The following is a 24,574-nucleotide window of genomic DNA, read 5'->3' on the forward strand; positions in this document are numbered from 1 at the left end:
AACTTAATTGTGCAAACTCAGAAAAGGCTTCTGAAATGTTACTTTAGCTGTGACAGAGAATAATCACTTTAAACGTAATTGCTCTACATTTACTGGTAGGAACTAAAATATCTTTTTCGAGCCCCATCTTCCCTTGCCAATGCCCTCATACAAATGTTGAGTTATGGATTTTTGCACTTTATGAAATTTAAATTCCTTAGTGATATTCAGCACAATCATTCACACAAATAAAACAGATATATGGCAACTCAATCCTATTATCATTGATTAATAACAGAATCATACATGATATGGACAAATAGATGTATATACAATTACATGCATATTTTCATATATGCTTATATTATTTATAGAAACTTACATTAGCTTGAATATTATTATATGATAGTAGACAGATGCACATATAAAGTTAACTTTATTTGCTTAAGAACCAATATATTTTATTGTAAAGTACATATGGAAGGAAAAGAATAGCTGCTAAGAGCTACGTTTTTGTTTTTCTTTTTAAGAACTGTTTCTTTTTAAATTTGGGTAATGACAAAATTGATCCTTCAACAGCCTTTTAAAATAATATAGCCTGAAAAATTAAATTTTGTAATTGAAATAATTTACCATCATTATTGAAATTAAGAAAATATATTAAAGAGAGTCTTAACTCTTCAGTGATTGCTTTAGAACCACAAAGGCATTACAAAGGAAGAACAGAGATGGGCTCCGTAGTCCAAAAGAAATCAATTCTTGAGTTTCTCAATCCAACACTTATTCCTAAAATCACTGTATTCCTTTGAAGTACCTAAATTGAATATAAAAGCTGCAAATAGGAGGTAACCACCCATACAGAACATTTTGGTGGACTTAAAGGAGTTTCAGGATAGCTGCCTCCATAAATAAGTAGGCGATAAATCAGAAAGACATTGATATAAACATATAATAATAAAACTGAAAGGTCAGAAGACACATTCTGAAGAATGCAATCTTGTAAATAAAAGAGAATGACGGTTTACTAATAAGGTAAAATTCTCAAGAAATGCTTATTTGAGGCTTAGAAAATTATTTTTTAAATTACACATTTAAATCTTACGCAAAAACAAAAAAATGCTTTTTTAGTGCTTTTTATCACTTAGTTCTAAAAAAAGAAAGTTTAAAAAATTCACAACAGAAATAAGAGAAAATGAAAGTTTCTTCCATTTCAAATATTCTATGAAATATTCTATGAAATTCTATATTCATTTTCTAATTTTCCTTAAACTTAAAAAAAAATGACATTAGTGTAGTATAGAGTTCACTGTAGATTCAGTGCTATTTTCTTTATCCTGCTTTTCTTCCTTATGTGGTGAATCTAGTTCATTTCTATTTTCCTCCTCACTGGAATCACTGTTCAATCCACCTTCAACTCTGGTGAACTTCTTGTCATGTGAAGAACTTTCACAGGCTTTGTCTGTGGGAACAGCTCCTTTTCTTTGGGGTAAGATAGTGAAAAATGCTTCTTGCCAGTCTCTTGTTTCTAGGTATTCCAGAATAATCTCAAACACTGCAACAAAGACAAACTCCATGTGTTTCTTAACCTAGTTCATCACAATGGTGCATGCTTTAAAACACACTGCTTTTGTGTTAAGAGTGCTAGTATGTCCTAGTAACTACTTTGTTCTTATTACTTCTTTCTCCTGTATTAGCTGTCAGAGCCAATATGCCTAAGGCTCTCCTACCTCTTTTGTAGCTTTTTCTCATTTCAGTTCTTAAGCACTCAGAGGTTTACCATTATCTGTTGTCAATTATAATAGACAGAGGACCTTTTTTGTTTCCTTCCTATTCTTTTTTCCTTCCACTTCTTTATCCTTTATGTGCTAACATAAAACTAGAAAAAAAAAAAGGGTTAGTATTAACCTAAATTTCTTCTATCTTTCCTATATAGTGCCACTCACTCTGGGGAGTGTCTTGCCTGCTTTTTTTTTTTTTTAATACTATCTTCAATGTCCTTTCACTTTAATACACTGCTGGGGGAAATGTGGATTACTTTATGATAGAAAAGTAATTTCCACTAATTTAGCAAAAGTCTTAGAAGAAGTTCATTCCTTGAATCAATAAGTTTGTTTCTATAACTCCATAGAGCCTGCTATAGAGAAAATTTTAAAGCCCAATTAGTAGCTGTGTACTAACAAAAATCTCTACTGAAAAATTTTTAAAAAGCAAAACTCTAGGCAAACTTAAGTCTGAGGATGTCTATTACAATGATATTTACAATAGTAAAAAGAAAAAAAATAACAACAGGAGAATGGTTACATTATTGTGTATTTAGATTATGGAAAATTACATAGCCACTAACAGTGACTCAATAAATATAATAATAAATAGGGGGGAAACACCCCAGATTTATAACATTTTATGCAATAGAGTAAGAATCCAATTATGTAATAAATAATATTGTATATGCATAGGAAAAGAACTGGAAGAAAACACACCAAAAACTTTCTACAAAGTATCTCTGCATAGTGAAATTACACCTATTTATTTTTCTTTATACTTTTGTACATTTTCAAAATTTTGTAAAGTATGCATATATTATTCAAACAAATCATAAATGATGACATTTTATAATTTTGTACCCCAAATTGTGTGTTTTCCAAAGGTGTATATTTTCTACTTGTCCAAAATGTAAATGTAATGTTATTTTTCACAGTGTTCACTCAGGTACATTTTCAGTTTATCCCCTTATAGCTTACCATGATTAATTGCCAAAACTTTTCTACTATTCATCTTCACGAAATTTCCAAGGGGGAGCTGTGCATGATCAATTCCATGTTCTGATGCTTGTTTATACGTGAGTCCCTAAAACAAAGACACTGTAACTTGGGCTAGAACATTACATTATTTAAAGTCTATGAAAGAATAAATAATTTTTAGGAAAGACTTTAGTTCAGAGAATATAATCTGAAAAAGTGTGTGTGTACGTGTAACCACTAATTTGGAAACATTCTCTTGACAATAAGTATAGTTAGAATGTTGCTGGCATTTGTCTTAACCAATTTACAAATGAGGAAACCAAAGACATTATGCTCTCCGTCCCATCACAAAGTTCCTCAGTGGCAGAACCAAAGGAAAAACCCGGCTCATGCCTCCTGATCAAATAGCGTCTCATCACTCCACACTGCCTTTCTCTCTTAAAGTACACAAACTGAATTCCTAGAGAAGCATCATCATTCTTCCCATGAATTTAAAAGATAAAACTATGTTTCAATTACGTAGCACTAAGAGGCACAAATGGCAAACACAAATTAAATAAAAACCTGAACTGAAAAAAATGTTCAACTGCCTATAAATTTTATTTTTCCCTTTCTGTCAATTAAAAGAATGCTGAATATAAATTTTCTCTCTTCTCAAAATTAAAATCCTTAAAGCCTGGGTCTAATCAGGACTGAAAGAGCAAAAAGACAGAGTGACGGAGGAAAAAGAGCTAAACTTCTCAACCGATAGTTTGCATGTTTTTTTTTTAAATCTTTTTAATTTTTTTTTTTTTTGCGGTACGCAGGCCTCTCACTGTTGTGGCCTCTCCCGTTGCAGAGCACAGGCTCCGGACGCGCAGGCTCAGCGGCCATGGCTCATGGGCCCAGCCGCTCCGCGGCATGTGGGATCTTCCCTGACCAGGGCACGAACCCACGTCCCCTGCATTGGCAGGCGGACTCTCAACCACTGCGCCACCAAGGAAGCCCTATTTTAAAAATTTTTATAGCACTGACCTCACTGGGTTGCAGTGAGGATAAAGCAAACTAATATATGCAAAATGCTTTGCTTAGCTAGAAAGGTGACTGAAATATTGTAGGCACTCAAACATCAACTATCAGTATTTACTATCAAGAAAACTGATATTACTATCAAGAAAACTGATATATCAATTTTAAGTATGAGCAAAAGCAAAAATAAAAACTTAATAGTACCTTGTGATGGTTGTGATCTACTAATCCTCCAATCACATAGGCCTTTGATTCATCTAATTCCTTTAGTACATTAGGTGAATCTGATGTAAGATAAACCAGGTCTTCTTTCTGTATGAATTCACTATAGTGCTCTGGTTTGATGTGGATATCCTTTAAAACACAAGGGGAAAGATGTTATTAATAGGATTTTGTGAAAATTGGCTAAAAATGATTATTTTCTTTTCCCTAGACAAACCCATCCAAAAAATATATGAAAGGAAGTTTGAAAGAATATTATAACAATGTATTATTTATTTAGAATCTACTACTCCAACATCTTTTCACCTCACATCTCAATTATTTAAGTAGCCTCCTGACGTTATTTCCCTGTCTCTAGCCTCAGATCTCTCCAATTTACTTCCACACACGGATGGTGCACTCATTTTCTGAAAACACTATCATGTTTTATCTTTATCTGTAGAATAAAATTCAAACTCCTTAACTTAGTAATTCTTTCCTGAATATAGCAGTAACCTATCTTTCTCTGTTCCAACAGAACAAATGCATTTTTGTCATGTATTTGCTCACATTGTTCTCCAGCCAAAGAACGCCTTCTCCAATTACTTCCTTCTCCATCTACATGAATCATCTAAAGGAAAGGGCTTACAGATTTAATAAATTCCATGCATCTGCTTCCACAAAGATACACATTTGAAATCTTCACCAAAACTGTCAGGTCAGAGGTACAAGACTGAACAACAGTTGGCAGTCAGAATTTTGCAAAGTGTACCAAAAGAATAAAGGAAGATGCATCCATCGCCAGGCTCAGATGGCATTTCTCAATAATTTTTGTGGAAATCAAAAATGAAGCGGAGACCTCTCACCTAAGATGTATACCTTATTGATTAATAAACAGCCATTTTTCTGGAAAATGGTATATTATAAACTTGATCCCTATGCTGAATAAGGGCCCCAAGAGGAATGTGCATAATTAGAGACCAGCCAACTCACATCTCTCTGGAAAACTGGTGGTATGAAATAATAAATTTAACAAGCCACAAAATAGCTGAACGTATGCCTATTCTAACTTATTACATTATTTCTTAGAAAAATAGGCATGAACATAAAACTTGGTAAATATATTGTACTTTAAAACTTAAAAAACCTTTGAAAATGTTTTATACTATGGACTATTAATAAATTAAATGCAGTCATTATGGGGTTAGTGAGTGAGACAGGGAAAGTCTGTCACAGTGAGAACTGGCTTGGAGAAAGGAAAAAAGTGTAGGAATAACCCACTACTTCTCTGAGTAGAATAGGGTTAAGGGTCCTTAGGGACTGGTACTAAAGCCAGTCTATTTGTAATCATTGCAAATGACTGAGAGTAGTTTAGTCCAATAGAAAAAAATGTGAGCCACATATATAATTTGAAATCTTCTAATAGCCACATGAAAAAAAGTGAAAAGAAATAGATGAAATTAATTTTAATAAATTGTTTTTTTTTTAATTTTAAGGAGATATTTTACATTCTCTCTCTCTTTTTTTGTACTAATGTCTATTTGACATTTATAGCACATCTCAACTCAGACCAGTCACATTTCAAGAGTTCAGCAGCCACATGTGGAAGTGGACACCATATGGTATAGCACAGATTTAGAAGAAAGAGAATGCAAGTACATTTCCAAATTTTAGAGTGACTTCACTCTTATAAATAAAGTATAGCCAGTTTGCTAGGTAGAGACTGCATACAGACCTTTAAATTTTTTCCTTTTTAAAAAAATATGTTTTAAAGTTGGCAGTAAAATAGCAAGTGAGATTTCATGAAAGCAAGTACAGACTATATCTCAAGGCTCTTAGCTTCTTCCACTGGTAAACTTAGGTACAGTGATATGCAGGGTTTGTAGCTGCTGACTCTTATATTTATTAGCATTGTGTAGAACTTAGGTAAAACATGTAGACCTTTAAGCATAAAAATACCTTGAATTATGTGAGAGTTAATCTATTTTAGTTACCTTCCAGTTGACCCATCCTTTGTCATTTTCATCCATGTTCTTTTTCAACTGGCCTCCATGGCTTGTCAAGTAAAACTGATAAAGAGATTGGCAGGTATACAAAGAGACAGCAAATGACTATTAATGTCAATATTTTATTCCCTCATACACTCCTCTGATTATCAATGAAAGACAAAATATTTTCATTCTGGAAAAAAATGAATTTATGGCATGCTTTAAACGTGCAAGAATAAATTTGTGGTACAAGCAACGTGTATTTTTGTGTATCTCCTAACCCACTAACTTCTGTATTCCATCTACATTTTCATCCTGTTTTCTAAGCAGTTATAATCTGCCTCTTGTTTAATGATCACTTTACTATAAACTTCCTGCTTCCATGTGAAGTTTCCTTCCCCTTCTTTTGCCACTACAGTTATTTTTTACCAGTCCAAAATCTTCATAATTTTGCTTTGACTCTAAACCCTGAAACCTATTTCAAATCTAATCAAGGGTGAGAAGAATATAGAATGTAAAAATATAATATTACTATCACTTGATAAGAAGAAAATATCTAACCAAAAGTATATTAAGATTTTCTGGTTTTTAACATCAGTGAGCCAGAATTAATTTTTAGGTCACCTAGAATTCAAACAAATTCAGTAAGAAAAATGACCATACTCTTAAGAGCAGCCAACTAGTCTCACAAATCACTTCCTCATTCTAGCTAATAAAGTACCTTTCAAAATTATTAGTGACTCAATATCCTTTATAGAAAAAATCTAGCCAACAGACACAATGGCACATATCAGCCAGGGGCAGTTACCCCATTCCCCAGAAAGGAAGGAATTGAGAGCTGAGAAACTGGTATGGAAATATGCATAAGTCCTTTAATGAAGATGTTCAACTACACAGCAGTGAACAGGTCAGTGTGTATAAGACTAATGATGAATGGGCACAATGTGTTTGAGAATGACATGAAAAAATGTTTAAAATATTTTATTTTTGTAGAAAAATAAAACATTTTTACAAATAGGCATTTTGTTCTCTAAGAAAGATTACTAGTAAGACTCTTTCTTATAAAAGCAACGAGGATTACCTATGCCTTTTCCGAAGGAAGATATAAAAGGAAATTGGAAGTTTGTTTTAAATTCCCCAAACATACCTGCACAGGATGCAGTGCTCGTCGATTTTCTGCATAACATCGTTGAATCTGCTTATGAAGTTTCTTAATGTCCTATAAAAGAGTGAAATTTTTAAAGCAATATTTTCAAAATTATCTATGGCCATTCCACAATCCAAGTGGAATAGAATAAGCAGAAGGGATGACTAGATAGGGACATCCTTTCTTTTGAAATACAAGTCCTTTCTGATAATTTCCATTCAGTTTTCTTACATACTAATAAAATAATTACCATAAGTCAATACTCTATAAGTGACCCATTATTTCACATGTTGTAGCCACTTAAAATGCAAGTTCAGGAAAACTTTCACTCTTAAGAGACAACAAAAGAAAAAAAGAACTCTCTTATAGTCATGCTATTACAATTTTTATAACTACCAAAGGTTATAAACATATTCCTTTTAGTAGCATTGTTTAAACAACCAGGTTTCTCAAACTATTAAATAAGAAATAATTCTATTAAGCCAATCATATTTCTTATTTTCTTCCTTTGATTAGGATAAATAACAAACTCCCCACAGCACTTTATGATTAATATGCAATTACTGAGTTTCATAATCTCTTAGAGTATCTGTCTTTCCCTCTGTCTACACATATACATATAAATAAAAGCAACTTATTAGCTACTTAATTTAGGGTAACAGATTTTGAAAAACTTAATTTTAAGATGCATTTTAAAGCTGGTTTGGTGGTGCTGATTTCCCTTAGCTTTTGCATAAAGCTTTCGATTTCTCCATCTAATACGAATGAGAGCTTTGCTGGGTGGAGTACACATTCCTGCACACTAACAACAGAAGGTCAAAAAGAGAAATCAAGGAAACAATCCCATTTATCTTCACATCAAAAAGAATAAAAATACTTAGGAATAAACCTACCTAAGGAGGCAAAAGACCTGTACTCAGAAAACTGTAAGATACTGATGAAAGAAATCAAACGTATGGAGAGAGATCTAAGATATTCCATGTTCTTGGATTGGAAGAGTTAATATTGTCAAAATTACTATAGTACCTAAAGCAATCTAAGATTCAATGCAATCCCTATCAAATTACCAATGGCATTTTTCACAGAATTAGAAAAAAAATTTTTAAATTTGTATGGAAACACAAAAGACTGAGTAGCCAAAGCAATCTTGAGAAAGAAAAACGCAGCTGGAGGAATCAGGCTCCCTGACTTCAGACTATACTACAAAGCTATAGTCACAAAAACAGTATGGTACTAGCACAAAACCAGAAATATAGATCAATGGAAAAGGATAGAAAGTCCAGAGATAAACCCATGCACCTATGGTCACCTAAAGGAGGCAAGAATATACAACGGAGAAAAGACAGTCTCTTTAATAAGTGGTGCTGGGAAAACTGGACAGCTATATGTAAAAGAATGAAATTAGAACACGCCCTAACACCATACACAAAAATAAACTCAAAATGGATTAAAGACCTAAATGTAATGCTGGAGACTATAAAACTCTTAGAGGAAAACATAGGCAGAACACTCTTTGACATAAATCGCAGCAAGATCTTTTTCAATGCACCTCCTAGAGTAATGAAAATAAAACCAAAAATCAAACAAATTATTGTTTTTCTTTTCAGTTTTTTTTTTTTTTTTTTGGCCATGCACATGGGATCTTAGTTCCCCAATCAGGGATCAAACCCACGCCCCCCTGCATTGGAAGTGTGGAGTCTTAACCACTGGACTACCAGGGAAGTCCGAATGGGACCTTTTTAAGTTTAATTAAGCTTAAAGTTTAATTAAAACTTAACCTTTTAAGTTTAATTAAACTTCAAAGCTTTTGCACAGCAAAGGAAACCATAAACAAAATGAAAAGACAACCCTCAGAACGGGAGAAAATATTTGCAAATGAAGCAACTGACAAAGGATTAATCTCTAATATATACAAACAGTTCATGCAGCTCAATATCAGAAAAACAAACAACCCAATCAAAAAATTGGGAAGAAGACCTAAATAGACATTTCTCCAAAGACATACAGATGACTAAAAAGCACATGAAGAGATGCTCAACATCACTAATTATTAGAGGAATTCAAATCAAAAGTATACTGAGGTATCACCTTACACCAGTCAGAATGGCCATCATTAAAAAATCTACAAACAATACATCCTGGAGAGGATGTGGAGAAAAGGGAATCCTCCTGCACTGTTGGTGGGAATGTAAACTGGTATAGCCACTATGGAGAACAGTATGTATGTTCCTTAAAAAAATAAAAATAGAGCTACCATATGATCCAGCAATCCCATTCCTGGGCATATATCTGGAGAAAACCATAATTCAAAAAGATACATGCACTCCAATGTTCATTGCAGCACTATTTACAATAGCCAGGACATGGAAGCAACCTAAATGTCCACTGACAGAGGAATGAATAAAGAAAATGTGGTACATATATACAATAAAATAATACTGAGCCATAAAAAAGAATAAAATAATGCCATTTGCAGCAACATGGATGCACCTAGAGTTTGTCATACTGAGTGAAGTAAGTCAGACAGAGAAAGATAAATATCATATGATATCGCTTATATGTGGAATCTAAAAAAAGGGTACAAATGAACTTATCTACAAAACATAAATAGAGTTACAGATGTAGAAAACAAACTTATGGTTACCAGAGGGTAAGGTGGGGGAGGGGTAAATTGGAAGACTGAGACTGACATATACACACTACTCTACATAAAATAGATAACTAATAAGGATGAACTGTATAGCACAGAGAACTCTAGTCAATTCTGTGTAATGGCTTATATGGGAAAAGAATCTGAAAAAGAGTGGATGTATGTATATGTATAACTGATTTACTTTGCTGTACACCCAAAACTAACACAACATTATAAATCAACTATACTCCCACAAAAATTTTTTTAAAACGATGCATTTTAGAGGGCTCCAATCGAGATCGCAAAATAGAAGGACACAGAGCTCACCTCCTCCCACAAATACATCAAAAATACGTCTACATGTGGAACAATTCTCACAGAATACCTGCTGAACACCGGCAGATCTCAGACACCCAAAACTGCAGGAAAGATCTCCATGTAACTGGGTAGGATGAAAGAAAAAAAAGGAATCGGAACAAGACTTGAGCCCCTGGGTGGGAACAGTGAAAGAGGAAAGGTTCCTGCACCCTGGGAAGCCCCTTCACTGGCAGGGAGATCAGCTGGGACAGAAAGGGAGCTTCAGAGGCTCGGAGGAGAGCACAGCAGCTGGTTTGCAGCAGGCAGAACAGACGGAGACCTGCACAAATGGTCCCTGCCATCGCCCTGCACTCCCCAGTCTGAGATCTGCTTTTGCTTTTGTGTATGGTGGCTGGGTGCTAAAGCTCGGGCTTCAGAGAACAGACCCAGGGAGAGGACTGGGGTTGGCTGCACGGAGACAGCCTGAAGGGGCTGGACTGTGGCTCGGGCCTGCCACAGAAGTGAAGCACCATTGTTAAGGGGTGCACAAAGGGAAGGGCAGGGTCCGCCATAGCAGCCTCACTCTTGGCGCACTCACAGCAGGTGTGCTGCTGCCACTGAAACCCCACTGTTAAGGGGCAGTGCCTGCTAAAGCTCCTTCTTTCTCAGTGAGCTCTCATCAGGCTCAGTGCTGCCTCTACGAGCTCTGGGAGCACGCAAGTGCCAGCAAGGTGTCCACACACAGAGGCAGGGCTGAAATCAGAGCTGATCCCTGATCCCCAGGGGCTGTGTGACTTACGAAGCAGGGCTGATATCTGAGCCCTCTCCCTGTGGCTGTGCGATCTGTGGGTTTAGGCCACTGCTGCCAGCTTTGTAAACTCAGTTCCTGCGGAAGATCCAAGTGGGATACAGGTGCTCCCATGGCTGGGGCGGGTCTGGCCTTAGCAGCTGTGGGCTTTGTGGGTGTGTGCATATGGAGTTGGGCCGGGGTCTGGGCTCCATCCATAGCTCCCACAGCAGGTTCAGGTATGCAACTACTGCGGTCCTGGTACCTGAATTCAGTGGATCTGTGCCAGCGGATCTGCGCTGGAGGCTTTGTGAACCCAGCACCTGAGGAACAACAGTGCCTGCATTCCCATGGTCGAGGTGAGGCTGAGGGCAGTGCCCACAACAGTGTACTTTGTGAGCCTGCACAACGGGTGACAGATGACACGACAGAGCACACTTCTCAGCGGACAGCTCTGGCAGAGGAATACTCAGTGGCTCCTCTCCCAGTGGGAGTGCTCCAATACTGCTTACCTCACACTACAGCTCAGAAATGGATCTGGGGGCTTCTACTCCAACAACTGGGGAACAGACCTTGCCTCCAATAGGGCTGTGACAACCACAGAGCAAAGAGGAGGCCCTGCTCAATATTCAGTGCAGGCTCTGGCCACCACAACCCCAGTCACACCCCCTATCGAGGAGACAACAGCAGGTATCCATACAAAAAACAGCTCTCTCAACAAAAATATTAAACCCATGCAGGCTACACAGGGACATTCCCACATAAAAATATCTCCAACTATTTAGGAAACAATTGTTTCTCCTAAACTCATAGAGTAAGAGAACTATAAGTAAAATGAAGAAAACAGAGGAACCACTCCCAATGAAAAGATCAAGAGATTGCCAATCAAAGACAATGAAACAGACTCCTTCAGTCTAACAGACATCAAGTTCAAAAAGGAGATAATGAAAATACTGAAGGAAGTAAGAAAGGCTATTGACAGAAATGCAGATTACCAGGAAAAGGAACTAGGAAATATAAACAGGAGACAAGAAAAATTAGAAAACTCATTCGCTGAGACAAAAGCTGAGCTAAAGTCAACGAACAGCAAATTGAATAATGCAGAAGAACAAATAAGCGATGTGGAAGACAGACTAATGGAAATCACACAATCAGAACAGCAAACAGAAAGCCAAGTGAAAAAAATTAAAGCAATATAAGATGTATGGGGTAATATAAAGCATGCCAATCTACACATAATAGGGATCCCAGAAGGAGAAGAAAGAGAAAAAGGAATCGAAAATATATTTGAAGGAATTATGGCTGAAAACTCCCCAAACCTAAAGAAGTAAACAGTTATACAGGTACAGGAAGCACAGAGTGTCCCAAACAAATGAACCTGAACAGACTTACACCAAGACGTATTATAATTAAAAAATGGCAAAAGTAAAAGATAAAGGGAGTATTCTAAAGGCAGCAAGAGAACAAAAAAGAGTTAATTACAAGGGAACCCCCCATTAGGCTATTAGCTGATTTCTCTACAAATATGTTCCAGGCCAGAAGGGAACGGCAAGATACATTCAAAGTCCTGAAAGGGAAAAGTCTGCAACCTAGGATACTCTACCCAGCAAGATTATCATTTAGAGTAGAAGGAGAGAGAAAGAATTTCTCAGACAAGCAAAAACTAAAAGAAAAAAGCAATACTAAACATATCCTAAAAGAAATATTAAAAGGTCTTGTCTAAATAGAGAAGTAAGAATCTATACAAAAGAGAAAATCACAGTTGGAAAGTAAATCACTTAAATAAGCCAGTATACAGATTAAAAAAAAAAAAAAAAGAAAGAAAAAATTTCTGTGAAAGCAAGATAACCACAATGAACAGCAAAAGGATGAACATGAATATGTAAGAGGACATCGAAATCATAAAATGTGGGGGAGGAGAGTAACAAAATGTAGGGTTTTTTTTTTAATGTGTTTTAGCCTATATGACTACCAGTTTAAAAGCAGTAGATATAGGAAGGGGTTAACATACTTGAACAACAGGGTAACCACAAATCAAAAACATACAACAGATTCACAAGAAAACAAAAAGAACACAAGCATAATACAAAAAGAATCATCACATCACAAAAGGGAATACAAAAAGGAAAAATAAACAAAGAAGAAATACAAAATCAAGTAGAAAACAAGGTTTAAAATGGCAATAAATACATACCTATCAATAATTACCTTAAATGTCAATGTGCTCCTATCAAAAGACCTAGAGTGGCAGATTGGATAAAAAAGCAAGTGCCTACAATATGCTGCGTACAAGAGACCCACTTTAGGGCAAAAGACACACAAAGACTGAATGTGAGAGGATGGAAAAAGATATTTCATACAAACGGAAATGACAAGAAAGCGGGGGTTGCAATACTCATATCAGACAAAATAGACTTTAAAACAAAGGCCATAAAGAAAGATAAAGAAGGACACTATACAATGATGAGAGGATCAATATAAGAAGATGATATTACACTCCTCAACATATATGCACCCAACATAGGAGCACCCAAATACATAAAATAAATACTAATGGACATTAAGGGAGAAACTGATGGGAAAACAGTAATAGTAGGAGACTTTAACACCCTACTCACAGCGATGGACAGATCTTCTAGACAGAAAATCAGTAAGGCAACAGATATCATAAATGATAAAATAGAACAGTTAGACTTAAATAACAACCAAACATACAAGGAAGAACTTATATCAATCCTTCTCAAACTCTTTCAAAAGCCTGAAGAGGAGGGAACATTCCCAAAGACACTCTATGAAGCCATTTTCACCCTGATACCAAAACCAGACAAACCATAACAAGAAAATTACAGGCCAGTATCTCTGATGAAAATAGATGCAACAATTCTCAACAAAATATTAGCAAACTGAATCCAAGAACACATAAAAAAGATCATACACCATAACCAAGTGGGATTCATCCCAGGGTCACAAGGATGGTTCAACATATGCAAATCAATCAATATGATACACCACACCAACAAAAGAAAAGACAAACACCACATGATATCTCAATAGATGCAGAAAAAGCATTTGATAAAATTCAACATCCATTCATGATAAAAACTCTTACAAAAGTGAGTATAGAGGGAACATATTTCAACATAATAAAAGCTATTTATGACAAACCCACAGCCAATATAATACTCACTGGTGAAAAGCTGAAAGCCTTCCTGCTATAAACTGGAAGAAGACAAGGATGCCCACTCTCATCACTTCTATTCAACATAGTATTGGAAATCCTAACCACAGCAATCAGACAAAAAAAATAAAAGGTATCCAAATTGGAAAGGAAGAGGTAAAATTGTCATTATATTCAGATGACATGATACTATATATAGAAAACCCTAAAGACTCCACACAAAAACTACTAGAACTGATAAATGAATTCAGCAAGGTAGCAGGATACAAGATTAACATACAGAAATCAGTTACATTTCTTTACATTAACCATAAATTTCAGAAAGGGAATTTAAAAACAGAATCCCTTTTAAAATTGCAACCAAAAAAAAATACTTAAGAATAAACCTGACCAAGGAAGTAAAAAACTTATATGCTGAGAACTATAAAACATCAATAAAGGAAACTGAGGAAACTAAAGATGATTCAAAGAAATGGAAAGATATTCCATGCTCTTGGCTTGGAAGAATTAATATTGTTAAAATGGCTATACTACCCAAAGCAATCTACAGACTTAATGTGATCCCTATCAAATCACCCATGATATTTTTCACAGAACTAGAACAAATAATCCTAAAATTTATATGGAACCATAAAAGATCCAGAATTTGCAAAGCAATCCTGAGGAAAAGAACAAAACTGGAAGCATAACCCTCCCAGACTTCAGACAATACTACAAAACTACAGTAATCAAAACAGTTTGGTACTGGCACAAAAACAGACATATGGGTCACTGGAACAGAATAGAAAGCCCAGAAATAAACCCATGCACCTATGGTCAATTAATCTTCAACAAAGGAGGCAAAAATATACAATGGGAAAACAAAGTCTTTTCACCAAGTAGTGCTGGGAAAGTTGTACAGCTGCATATAAATCAGTGAAGTTAGAACACACCCTCACACCATACACAAAAATAAACTCAAAATGTCTTAGAGACTTAAATACAAAACATGACATCATAAAACTCTTAGAAGAGAATATAGGCAAAACATTCTGTGACATAAATCCTACCTACGTTTTCTTAGGTCAGTCTCCCAAGGCAATAGAAATAAAAGTGAAAATAAACAATTGAGACCTAATCAAACTTATAACCTTTTGCACAGCAAAGGATGCCATGAAGAAAATGAAAATACAATGTATGGACTGGGAGAAAATATTTGCAAATGATGCGACCAACCAGGGCTTAATTTCCAAAACAAAAAGCTCATACACCTTAATATAAAAAAAAAAACCCAATCAAAAAATGGGCAGAAGACCTAAACAGACATTTCTCCAAAGACATACAGATGGCTAAAAAGCACATGAAAAGATGCTCAATATTGCTAATTATTAGAGAAATGCAAATCAAAACTACAGTGAGATATCACCTCACATCAGTCAGAATGGCCATCATCAAAAAATCTACAAATAATAAATGCTGGAGAGGGTGTGGAGAAAAGGGAACCGTCCTATACTGTTGGTGGGAATGTAAATTGGTACAGCCACTATGGAGAACAGTATGGAGGTTCCTCAAAAAACTAAAAATAGAGTTGCCATATGATCCAGCAGTCCCATTCCTGGGCATATATCCAGAGAAAACTATAATTCGAAACAAAACATGCACCCTATGTTCATAGCAGCACTATTTACAACAGCCAAGACATGGAAGCAACCTAAATGTCCATCAACAGGTGAACAGATAAAGAAGATGTGATATATTTATACAATGGAATACTACTTAGACACAAAAAAGAATGAAATAATGCCATTTGCAGCAACATGGATGGACTTAGAGATTATCATACTAAGTGAAGTGAGTCAGAGAGAGAAAGACAAATACTGTATGATGTCACTTACATGTAGAATCTAAAAATATGACATAAATGAACTTATCCATGAAACAGAAACAGACTCACAGACACAGAGAACAGACTTTTGGTTGCCAAAGGGGAGGAGGGGTGGGGGAGAGATGGATTGGGAGCCTCGGATTAGCAGATGCAAACTATTATACATAGAATGGATAAACAACAAGGTCCTACTGTATAGCACAGGGAACAATATTCAATATCCTGTAATAAACCATAATGGAAAAGAATATGAAAAAGAATATGTATAAATGTATAACTGAGTCAGTTTACTGCCCAGCAGAAACTAAGACAGCACTGTAAATCAACTATACTTCAATAAAATAAATTTTAAACACACACACAAAAAGAACAAAATAGCCAAGAGGTGGAAGCAACACAAATGTTGATGGACACCAGATGAATGAATAAACAAAACGTGGTCTATACATACACTAGAATATTATTCTGCCTTAAAACATAAGGGAATTCTGACACACACTACAATGTGGGTGAACCTTCAAGACATAATGCTCAGTGAAATAAACCAGTCACAAAAGGACAAATACTGTAGGATTCCACTTACATAAGGTACACAGAGTAGTCAAATTCATAGAGACAGAAAGTAGAATGGTGGTGCCAAGGGCTGAGGGAGGGGGAATGGAAATGGTTGTTCATTCAGTGGGGATAGAGTTTTAGTTTTTCAAGATGAAAAGACTTCTGGAGACTGGCTGCACAACAACATGAATGTAATTAGCACTACTGAACTGTCCACTTAAAAATGGTTAAGATGGTAAATTTTACATTACATGTATTTTACCACAATTAAAAAGAAAAAAAGAGATGCATTTTAGTACATAAAGTTATATCAAAGTCATATTACATATTAAAGCAAAAATTATTCAGCCTAGTTCAGTTACAGGATTTTTCTGACAATGATTCATGATACCTTTAATACCATCAAGCTATCAAAACTGCAGTCAATGATAAGGCGGAGTGGGCTGTAAACAACATCTCTTCGAATACGTTTTCTGTCACTTCCTTCTGAGTTTGATTCCAGTTGACACTGTCGCTCTAATTGCTTTCTCTTGCGTTTTTCCTTCCGCTTTTGTCTAAAATTAGTAATTGAAAATAACTTTTCATTATTTGTATATTCATACATTTACAATACTTTGCTAAATAGACAAAGAAACAATTACTTTTAAAAATTAGCAGACTAAACCATAACAAAATTGCCACTTCCATGGATCAAAAATTGTCAGAGGGCTTCCCTGGTGGCGCAGTGGTTGAGAGTCCACCTGCCAATGCAGGGGACATGGATTCATGCCCCGGTCCGGGAGGATCCCACATGCCGCAGAGCGGCTGGGCCCATGAGCCATGGCCGCTGGGCCTGCATGTCCAGAGCCTGTGCTCTGCAATGGGAGAAGCCGCAACAGTGAGAGGCCCGTGTACCGCAAAAAAATAAAAAATTGTCAGATATCAGCAATTATATATAATCTATCTAAAAGCTTTACATAATAAATGAGTTTGCAAAAACAGTATAGTACTTTTTACACAAATTCGAACTATACTAATAATTTTATTTACTACTGGTAGCACGTTAAACATACTTACAAAACTTTTAAAATACTGAGTTTGAGAGTTACGATACATTTTACTTTTATCATTCTTCTCCTACATGATTTTTGAGTTACATTTATAACCATATAAAAAAAGTAAAATTTTTATTCAATATAGTTTTGGAAGTCGAAGCCACAGCATGCAGAAAGAAATAAATAAAAGGAATCCAAATTGGAAAAGAACAAGTAAAACTGTCACTCTTTGCAGATGACATAATTCTGTATACATAGAAAATCCTAAAGTGCTACCAGAAAACTACTAGAGCTCAACAATGAGTTCAGTAAAGTTGCAGGATACAAAATTAATACACAGAAATCTGTTGCATTTCTATACACTATGAATGAAATATCAGAAAGAGAAATTAAGGAAACAATCCCATTTACCATCTCATCAAAAAGAATAAAATACCTAGGAATAAACCTACCTAAGGAGGCAAAAGACCTGTACTCTGAAAACTCTAAGACACTGATGAAAGAAACTGAAGATGACACAAACAGATGCAAAGATACCTCATTCTTGGATTGGAAGAATCAATATTGTTAAAATGACCATACTACCCAAGCAATCTACAGATTCAGTGCAATCCTTACCAAATTATCAATGGCATTTTTCACAGAACTAGAAAAAAATCGTTTTAATTTGTATGGAAACACAAAAGACCCTGAATAGCCAAAATAATCTTGAGAAAAAAGAATGAAGCTGGAGGAATCATCCTGACTTCAGACTATACTACAAAACTACAGTCATGAAAACAGTATGGTACTGGCACAAAAACAAAAATATAGATTAATGGAACAGGATAGAAAGTCCAGAGATAAACCCATGCACCTATGGTCACCTAATCTATGACAAAGATGGCAAGAATATACAATGGAGAAAAGATGGTCTCTTCAATAAGTGGTGCTGGGAAAACTGGACAGCTATATGGAAAAGAATGAAATTAGAACATTCTCTAACACCATATACAAAAATAAATTCAAAATGGATTAAATACCTAAATTAAGACTAGATACTATAAAACTCCCAGAGGAAAATACAGGCAAAACCCTCTTTGATATAAATAGAAGGAATATTTTCTTTGGATCCATCTCCTCAAGTAATGGAAATAAAAACAAAAATAAACAAATGGGACCTGGAGTGGGAGAAAATATTTTCAAATGATGTGACTGACAAGGGATTAATTTCCAAAATAAACAAAAAGCTCATACAACTTAATATCAAAAAAACCAAACAACCCAATCAAAAAATGGACAGGGGCTTCCCTGGTGGCGCAGTGGTTGAGAGTCTGCCTGCCGATGCAGGGGACACGGGTTTGTGCCCCGGTCTGGGAAGATTCCACATGCTGCAGAGTGGCTGGGCCCGTGAGCCATGGCCGCTGAGCCTGCGCATCTGGAGCCTGTGGTCCGCAACGGCCAAGAGGCACAGGAAAAGAAGCTCAGTGCCACTAATTATTAGAGAAATGCAAATCAAAACTACAATGAGGTATCACCCTACACCAGTTAGAATGGCCATCATTAAGAAGTCTACAAAAAACAAATGCTGGAGAGGGTGTGGAGAAAAGGAAACTCTCTTACACTGTTGGTGGGAATGTAAATTGGTGTAGCTACTATGGAAAACAGTATGGGGCTCCTTAAAAAACTAAAAATAGTGTTACCATATGGTCCAGCAATCCCATTCCTGGGCACATATCTGGAGGAAACTCTAATTCAAAAAGATACATGCACCTCAATGTTCATAGCAGCACTATTTACAATAGCCAAGACACAGAAGCAACCTAAATGTTCATCGACAGATAAATGGATAAAGAAGATGTGGTATATATATACAATGGAAAATTACTCAGCTATAAACAAGAATGAAATATTGCCATTTGCAACAACACGGATGGACCTAGAGATTATGATATTAAGTGAAGTGAGTCAGAGAAAGGCAAATATCTTATGATATCAGTTATATGTGGAATCTAAAAAAATGATAAAAATGAACTTATTTACAAAACAGAAGTAGACTCAGAGACATAGAAAACAAACTTATGGTTATGAGAGTGGATAGCAGGGGAGTGGGGAGATAAATTAGGAGTTTGGGATTAACATATACATACTACTTATGTATAAAATAAACAAGGACCTACTGTATAGCGTAGGGAACTATATTCTATGTCTTGTAATAACCTATAATGGAAAAGAATCTGAAAAAGAATATATATACATGTACATACTTATACATATATATATAACTGAATCACTTCGCTGTATACCTGAAGCTAACACAACGTTGTAAATTAACTATACCTCAATAAAAATAAAATGGTTTTTTAAAAACTATTCCTATTTAAAAGTAAAATTGTTTGTGGAAAAAAAGTCATATTTTTTTCTCTCATCTGCATCAACAATATTTTCTTCTAGTAAATTCTGTCTTTATGCAGTAACAGCTTCAGCCTAACTGCTCTCACCAAAACCTGTAATAGTTCTTCTAGCAAAATCAATGTTAGGCCCAAATATGATCTTTCTCAGGTGGTTATTTTTGTTCCATATCTAGGACATGGATGCTAACTATATCCCTTTTGTAAATCAGTTATTTTAGAAATTGTGCTCCTACTCACAATAGGTTCTGGGTGAGAAAAGTGTACAGTGTAAATTCATCAACACTGCTAAAAAAATAAAACACATTCAGTTTTAGTAGCCAATTGACAATGTTAGCTAACAATATGTAGAGCCCGAATTTTAATTAACACAATTATTTTTAATATGTCAAAGGGCTATTGCAAGGTCCAACATTCCAATAGGGGTATATTGGAATATACCCCTGTGAATAGGGGTAGAATACATGCATTCTGATACATACTTGCGGAGTTCTCTTTGTTCTTCCCATTGTTTCTGTTTCATTAGCTTCTTCATTTGCCGTTTAGATATTGGTTCAAACCCTTCACCTAATCCTGGTTTCTGATTCTCCTCTTGGTCTTCATTTAAGTCTTGCTTTCTTTCAACATTAGAAGTCTCACTAAATGCTGGCAATATTTCAGATGACATTATTTGATGCCTCTGAAAAATTGAAAAGCAACTTTGAAATGAACAGATGACTTACAAACACAAAAAAAGTAAGAAAAAAAACTGAAGGATGTGATTAAAATTAAGCCATATTAGTAATGAATAAAAATGCAAATTTGGGCAATTAATCGTCATTTACTGGCAAAGATCATTTGATGAAATGGGATATTTTCATACAGTACTGGTGGCCATGGCACAATTTTTCCAGAAAATTACTCAGACCTATAATGTTTGAAGAGCTTTAAAATGGTGGTGATACTCTTTCACATAGTCATTTATTTCCTTAGAATAAATTCCTGTAAATTAATTAGAAATACACACAAAATTAATGCAAAAGGATATATGTACTGTTGTTATTTTTAACAATAAAAAATTAGAAACTACTTGAATGTCAGCAAATGGGGACTAAAAATAAATTAAAGCTCATCGATAACACTGGCTTGGAATACTAAGCAGCCAAGAAAAATCATGTTTCCCAAAATTATTTAATGATAAAGGGAAATGGCTATGTTAAATAAGAAAATCAAAGCAAAAAACAATACATAATGTCCAATTTTGTTTTAAAAAATACATACACACGTTTTAATTCTGACCCACCTGTGGCTTTCTGCATTTTTAAAATTTTATATAATGAAAATATAGTTTTATAAAAAATATCTACTATTTTTTAAAAGAGATGGAAGACACCTTTTTGTACTTGTCTTTAATGCTGTCCATACAAGAAAAATATTACTTTCACTATCTGGGCGTACCCTCAACAATTGGGTTTTGACAACAGACATGCTATATATTTCTATCTTTTGGCCAGTGCAGAGAACAACTTTGGTTGCCCCCACCCCAATATATTTCATTGTAAATATGTAATTGTCAATTTTCCACTTAAGTCACAGCTGAAAAACAAAATACGTAAGTTGACTCTGTAATCAGCTGTGGAATATTTAGGGCCAATTCAAACATCTTTATTTGGATTTAAACACCCACATCTTCATATCCATTGCCTAAAACTGAACATGCTTTCAGATTACAGAAAGGGCTAGAAATATGAGATATCTTTTCTCTTTAATTGATTCTTAACATCAAAGCTTAAGAATGTATGTTATTTATCCATACCAAAGACTAAGCATGAAGCTTGCAAATGTTCTATTGGCCTTATAGAAAAATACATGATTCTTCCCTCTTACAGAGATTAACAAGTCTGTGCAGAGAAGCTAACACCTAAAAGAAAAAAGAACAATCCCCACAATTCAGATAATGGAAGGAAAAAACCTTTGCAGAACATAATTTGAGCAGTAGTTTTATTATATGGTTCTTGCTTTCTTTAAAAGTGCAATGATATAACAGGACATATGGGGATAACAAAAGCAAACTTAGAAAGTTTACTGAATTTTGACTGAAAGACAAGAAATTTTAAGATGCATGCTTTAGGGGCTGGAGCAAAAGTCCTGGCATTTTACTAGGTCACAAAATTACTAAGAGGGGGAAAAATCATTTAGTAATACAAGTAAGAATTCACAAGTTTTCCTTATGCCACCAACCAAACAATTCTCCTTAGGGAGAACATCTCCTAGAAATGACAACTCAACTTTGACTCTACACTGGAAACTCCACTGGGTAAGGGATAAGTCTGATTTTGCCCAACATTATATCGCCAATACCAATACTGTGCTTGGCACTTCGTAGATGCTTATTATACATTGGTAGAATAAACAAATGAGTGAATATGATATTACAAAGGACTTTTAAAGTAATGAAAATAGAGCAAACATTAATTCTTATTATGCTTAATAAAAAATGTATTATCTAATTTACTCTTTATAAAAACCCTATGAAGTAGATAGTATATACCTACTTTGCAAAGGAAGAGGTACAAAGGTTAAATAACTTGCCCAAAGTTAGAAAGCTATTAAATAATTCCTAAGAAACAAGGCACCTAGAGCAAATGTCACACAAAGTAGGTCCTCAAAATACTTGAATGAATAGACAAATGAAGTGATGGAGCTAAGATTCCAACCCCCATCAAACTCTACCATCTCCCAGAAATCCAGTCTTATTTTAAAAAATGAGGGTTTCCAAAGAATGTTAAAGAGTTGTGTTGCTTTAACCCTGCTGTTGGAGGGCTCTGAAAAGACCTGTGTCACTGAAACATAAGGAGAAAAAAATAGCTCCAGTTCTATTCTTATGCCTCTGCACCAAAAAAATTGGGACAGACTTCCTAGAGATCATTGCCAAAAGTTCATGTTTTGATGCACTCTGCCTCCCAATCTTGAAATATATGACAACAGTAGACAAAATATAAAAAGGGGAAACAAAAAAGGTACAGACTTTCTCAAAATCCAGGTTAAGAACTGGGTCTTCTGTGTAAAGGCAGCTAGAAGTTTTCCTAGCTTTAAAGTAAAGAGAAGAAGAATACAAGACAGAGGATGGGAGAAAGATGAGAGACAGTTTAAGACAAACCCTTAAACTAGTGTTAGGGGTGGGGCTCCTCTTTCCATGAAAAAAGCCTGAAAACAGGTAAAATTATAGACTATAGCTTATACAAAACTGACTACTTGGGGGAAACCTGAAGGAAACAGACACAGCCTCTTGGCTACAACCTGGGTCCAGCATGAGGTGACATATGAACTTATATTATTACATAATTAGAATTCTGAACCACATATATAAGCTCTGCTGTGGGCTGAAGCACTGAAAAGGGTCATGGGTGGGAGAAACCACAAAATCAGTAGTTTGGAGAGGAAAGTTATAATTCCATTCAAGATGAGTCTGCAAAGCAAAATTACAAAAAGACAGAAATGATGAAAAAAAACTCCAGCTAAATCAACAAGCAGGAGATAAATTCACTCTATAAAAATTGAATAGAGCAATGTGAAAATGACTTTAAAATAAGTTTGGTTGAAATCTTTCGGAGCTCATGAAGAGTAATAACCATAAAAACAAAACAGGAAATTGGGACACAAAAGCAGGCATAAAAATAGGAAAACAAGAATGTGTAAAAAAGAACCAATTTGGAAACTAGGAAATGAAGATATAAAAATTTCAACGTATGAGACAAACTCCAGATTACCTGGAGTCCAAGAGGTAATTGATGAATTAGAAGACATCCTCAGAATCTAACTCAGAATTCAGACAGAAAAATAGAACAAAAAAATAGTATGTCCGAGCATTTAGATACAAATAACAGGATGAGAGAACTACAGGCCAAAAAGGTAAGTGTATAACCTTGAGTGCATTCACTAATTTTTTTTTTTTTAATCTGGAAAATAAGGTTAGCATTCAATTTAAGGAACAGGAGACAGGAGAAACACAGTAAGCCTGAAAAGATCAGAAGAAAAAATTTAACTATATATTGTGACCCCTAGGATCAATTTTATTTCCTTTCCATAGATAGTACGTTAATAAAAATGGGAAATAAATGTATTCAAAACAATATAGGGTGGAGAAAACATAAGCTAAACCTGCCCATTAAGCTAAATGTGCAAACTTAAAGGCACAATTAAAATTCAGAGGAAACAAATTGCTTTCTTCATGAAACAGTGATTAATATTCTAAGAGAGAATATTTCTATTATCAGTGGCATTTTTTGCTAGTTCTCTACTATGTTCCAAACTGCAAGTGTTGATTTGCTTTATCATGTGAAAATTTTAGAAAAGTATAGCAATGTTTTACAGCTTATGCACACCAGGGGGAGCTTTCGCCTTTCCTATCTAAGAAGTCTAAGTTAAATCTAATTTGCTTATCATTGCATACTAATGTTTTTAAACAGCCTATCAAATACAAAAGGTCATGAGCTAGTCAACATCATTATCACTACTATTTTTAAAGATATTCCCAATTAAGAAAATGCACTGTAGTGAGAGAATTTTTTTAAGCTTTGAATAAGCTAGATACATTGCACATTGCACAACAAAAATGATGCTAGCTTGAGATCCTATAAATTATTGCTTGCAGCATACTTTACATACAAAGATACGTACCAACTCCTACTGCCTACAACATACAATAAGCATTTCACTATGTACTCGCTTGTTTGGATTAACCTGTTAAGCAAAGTATAAACTCCATGGAGTTTTGCATTCCTCCCTCACATG

The 24,574-nt window shown here is 35.1% G+C and overlaps 1 protein-coding gene across 2 annotated transcripts; it reads right to left on the reverse strand.

Moving 5' to 3' along the window:
* Positions 1 to 1,265: 1,265 nt before the first annotated feature.
* On the reverse strand, positions 1,266 to 20,468 carry TRMT10A (tRNA methyltransferase 10A). 2 transcript variants are annotated; one of them, XM_065878134.1, is made up of 7 exons: positions 20,284 to 20,468; positions 16,769 to 16,931; positions 7,065 to 7,136; positions 5,924 to 5,998; positions 3,954 to 4,082; positions 2,721 to 2,826; positions 1,266 to 1,531 (listed from the first exon to the last, which is right to left on the reverse strand). In XM_065878134.1, the coding sequence occupies exons 1-7, from the start codon at positions 20,466 to 20,468 to the stop codon at positions 1,266 to 1,268; spliced, it is 996 nt and encodes a 331-aa protein (XP_065734206.1). The 2 variants fall into 2 exon arrangements, with proteins under 2 accessions (XP_065734206.1, XP_065734205.1); XM_065878133.1 differs by having other exon boundaries at positions 3,933 to 4,082.
* Positions 20,469 to 24,574: the final 4,106 nt, after the last annotated feature.

Source organism: Phocoena phocoena, chromosome 5 (genome assembly GCF_963924675.1).
Source record: "Phocoena phocoena chromosome 5, mPhoPho1.1, whole genome shotgun sequence".
NCBI lineage: Eukaryota > Metazoa > Chordata > Mammalia > Artiodactyla > Phocoenidae > Phocoena > Phocoena phocoena.

Bases quoted from the DNA above. Each gene is read 5' to 3' on its own strand.
- TRMT10A (XM_065878133.1), bottom strand. From the start codon at position 20,468: ATGTCATCTGAAATATTGCCAGCATTTAGTGAGACTTCTAATGTTGAA. The intron at 16,932-20,283 runs GTATGTATCAGA...TACTAATTTTAG, and splicing joins GAACAAAGAGAACTCCGCAA to ACAAAAGCGGAAGGAAAAAC. The intron at 1,532-2,720 runs GTAAGCTATAAG...TCTTTGTTGCAG, and splicing joins AGTTTTGGCAATTAATCATG to TGTTTGAGATTATTCTGGAA.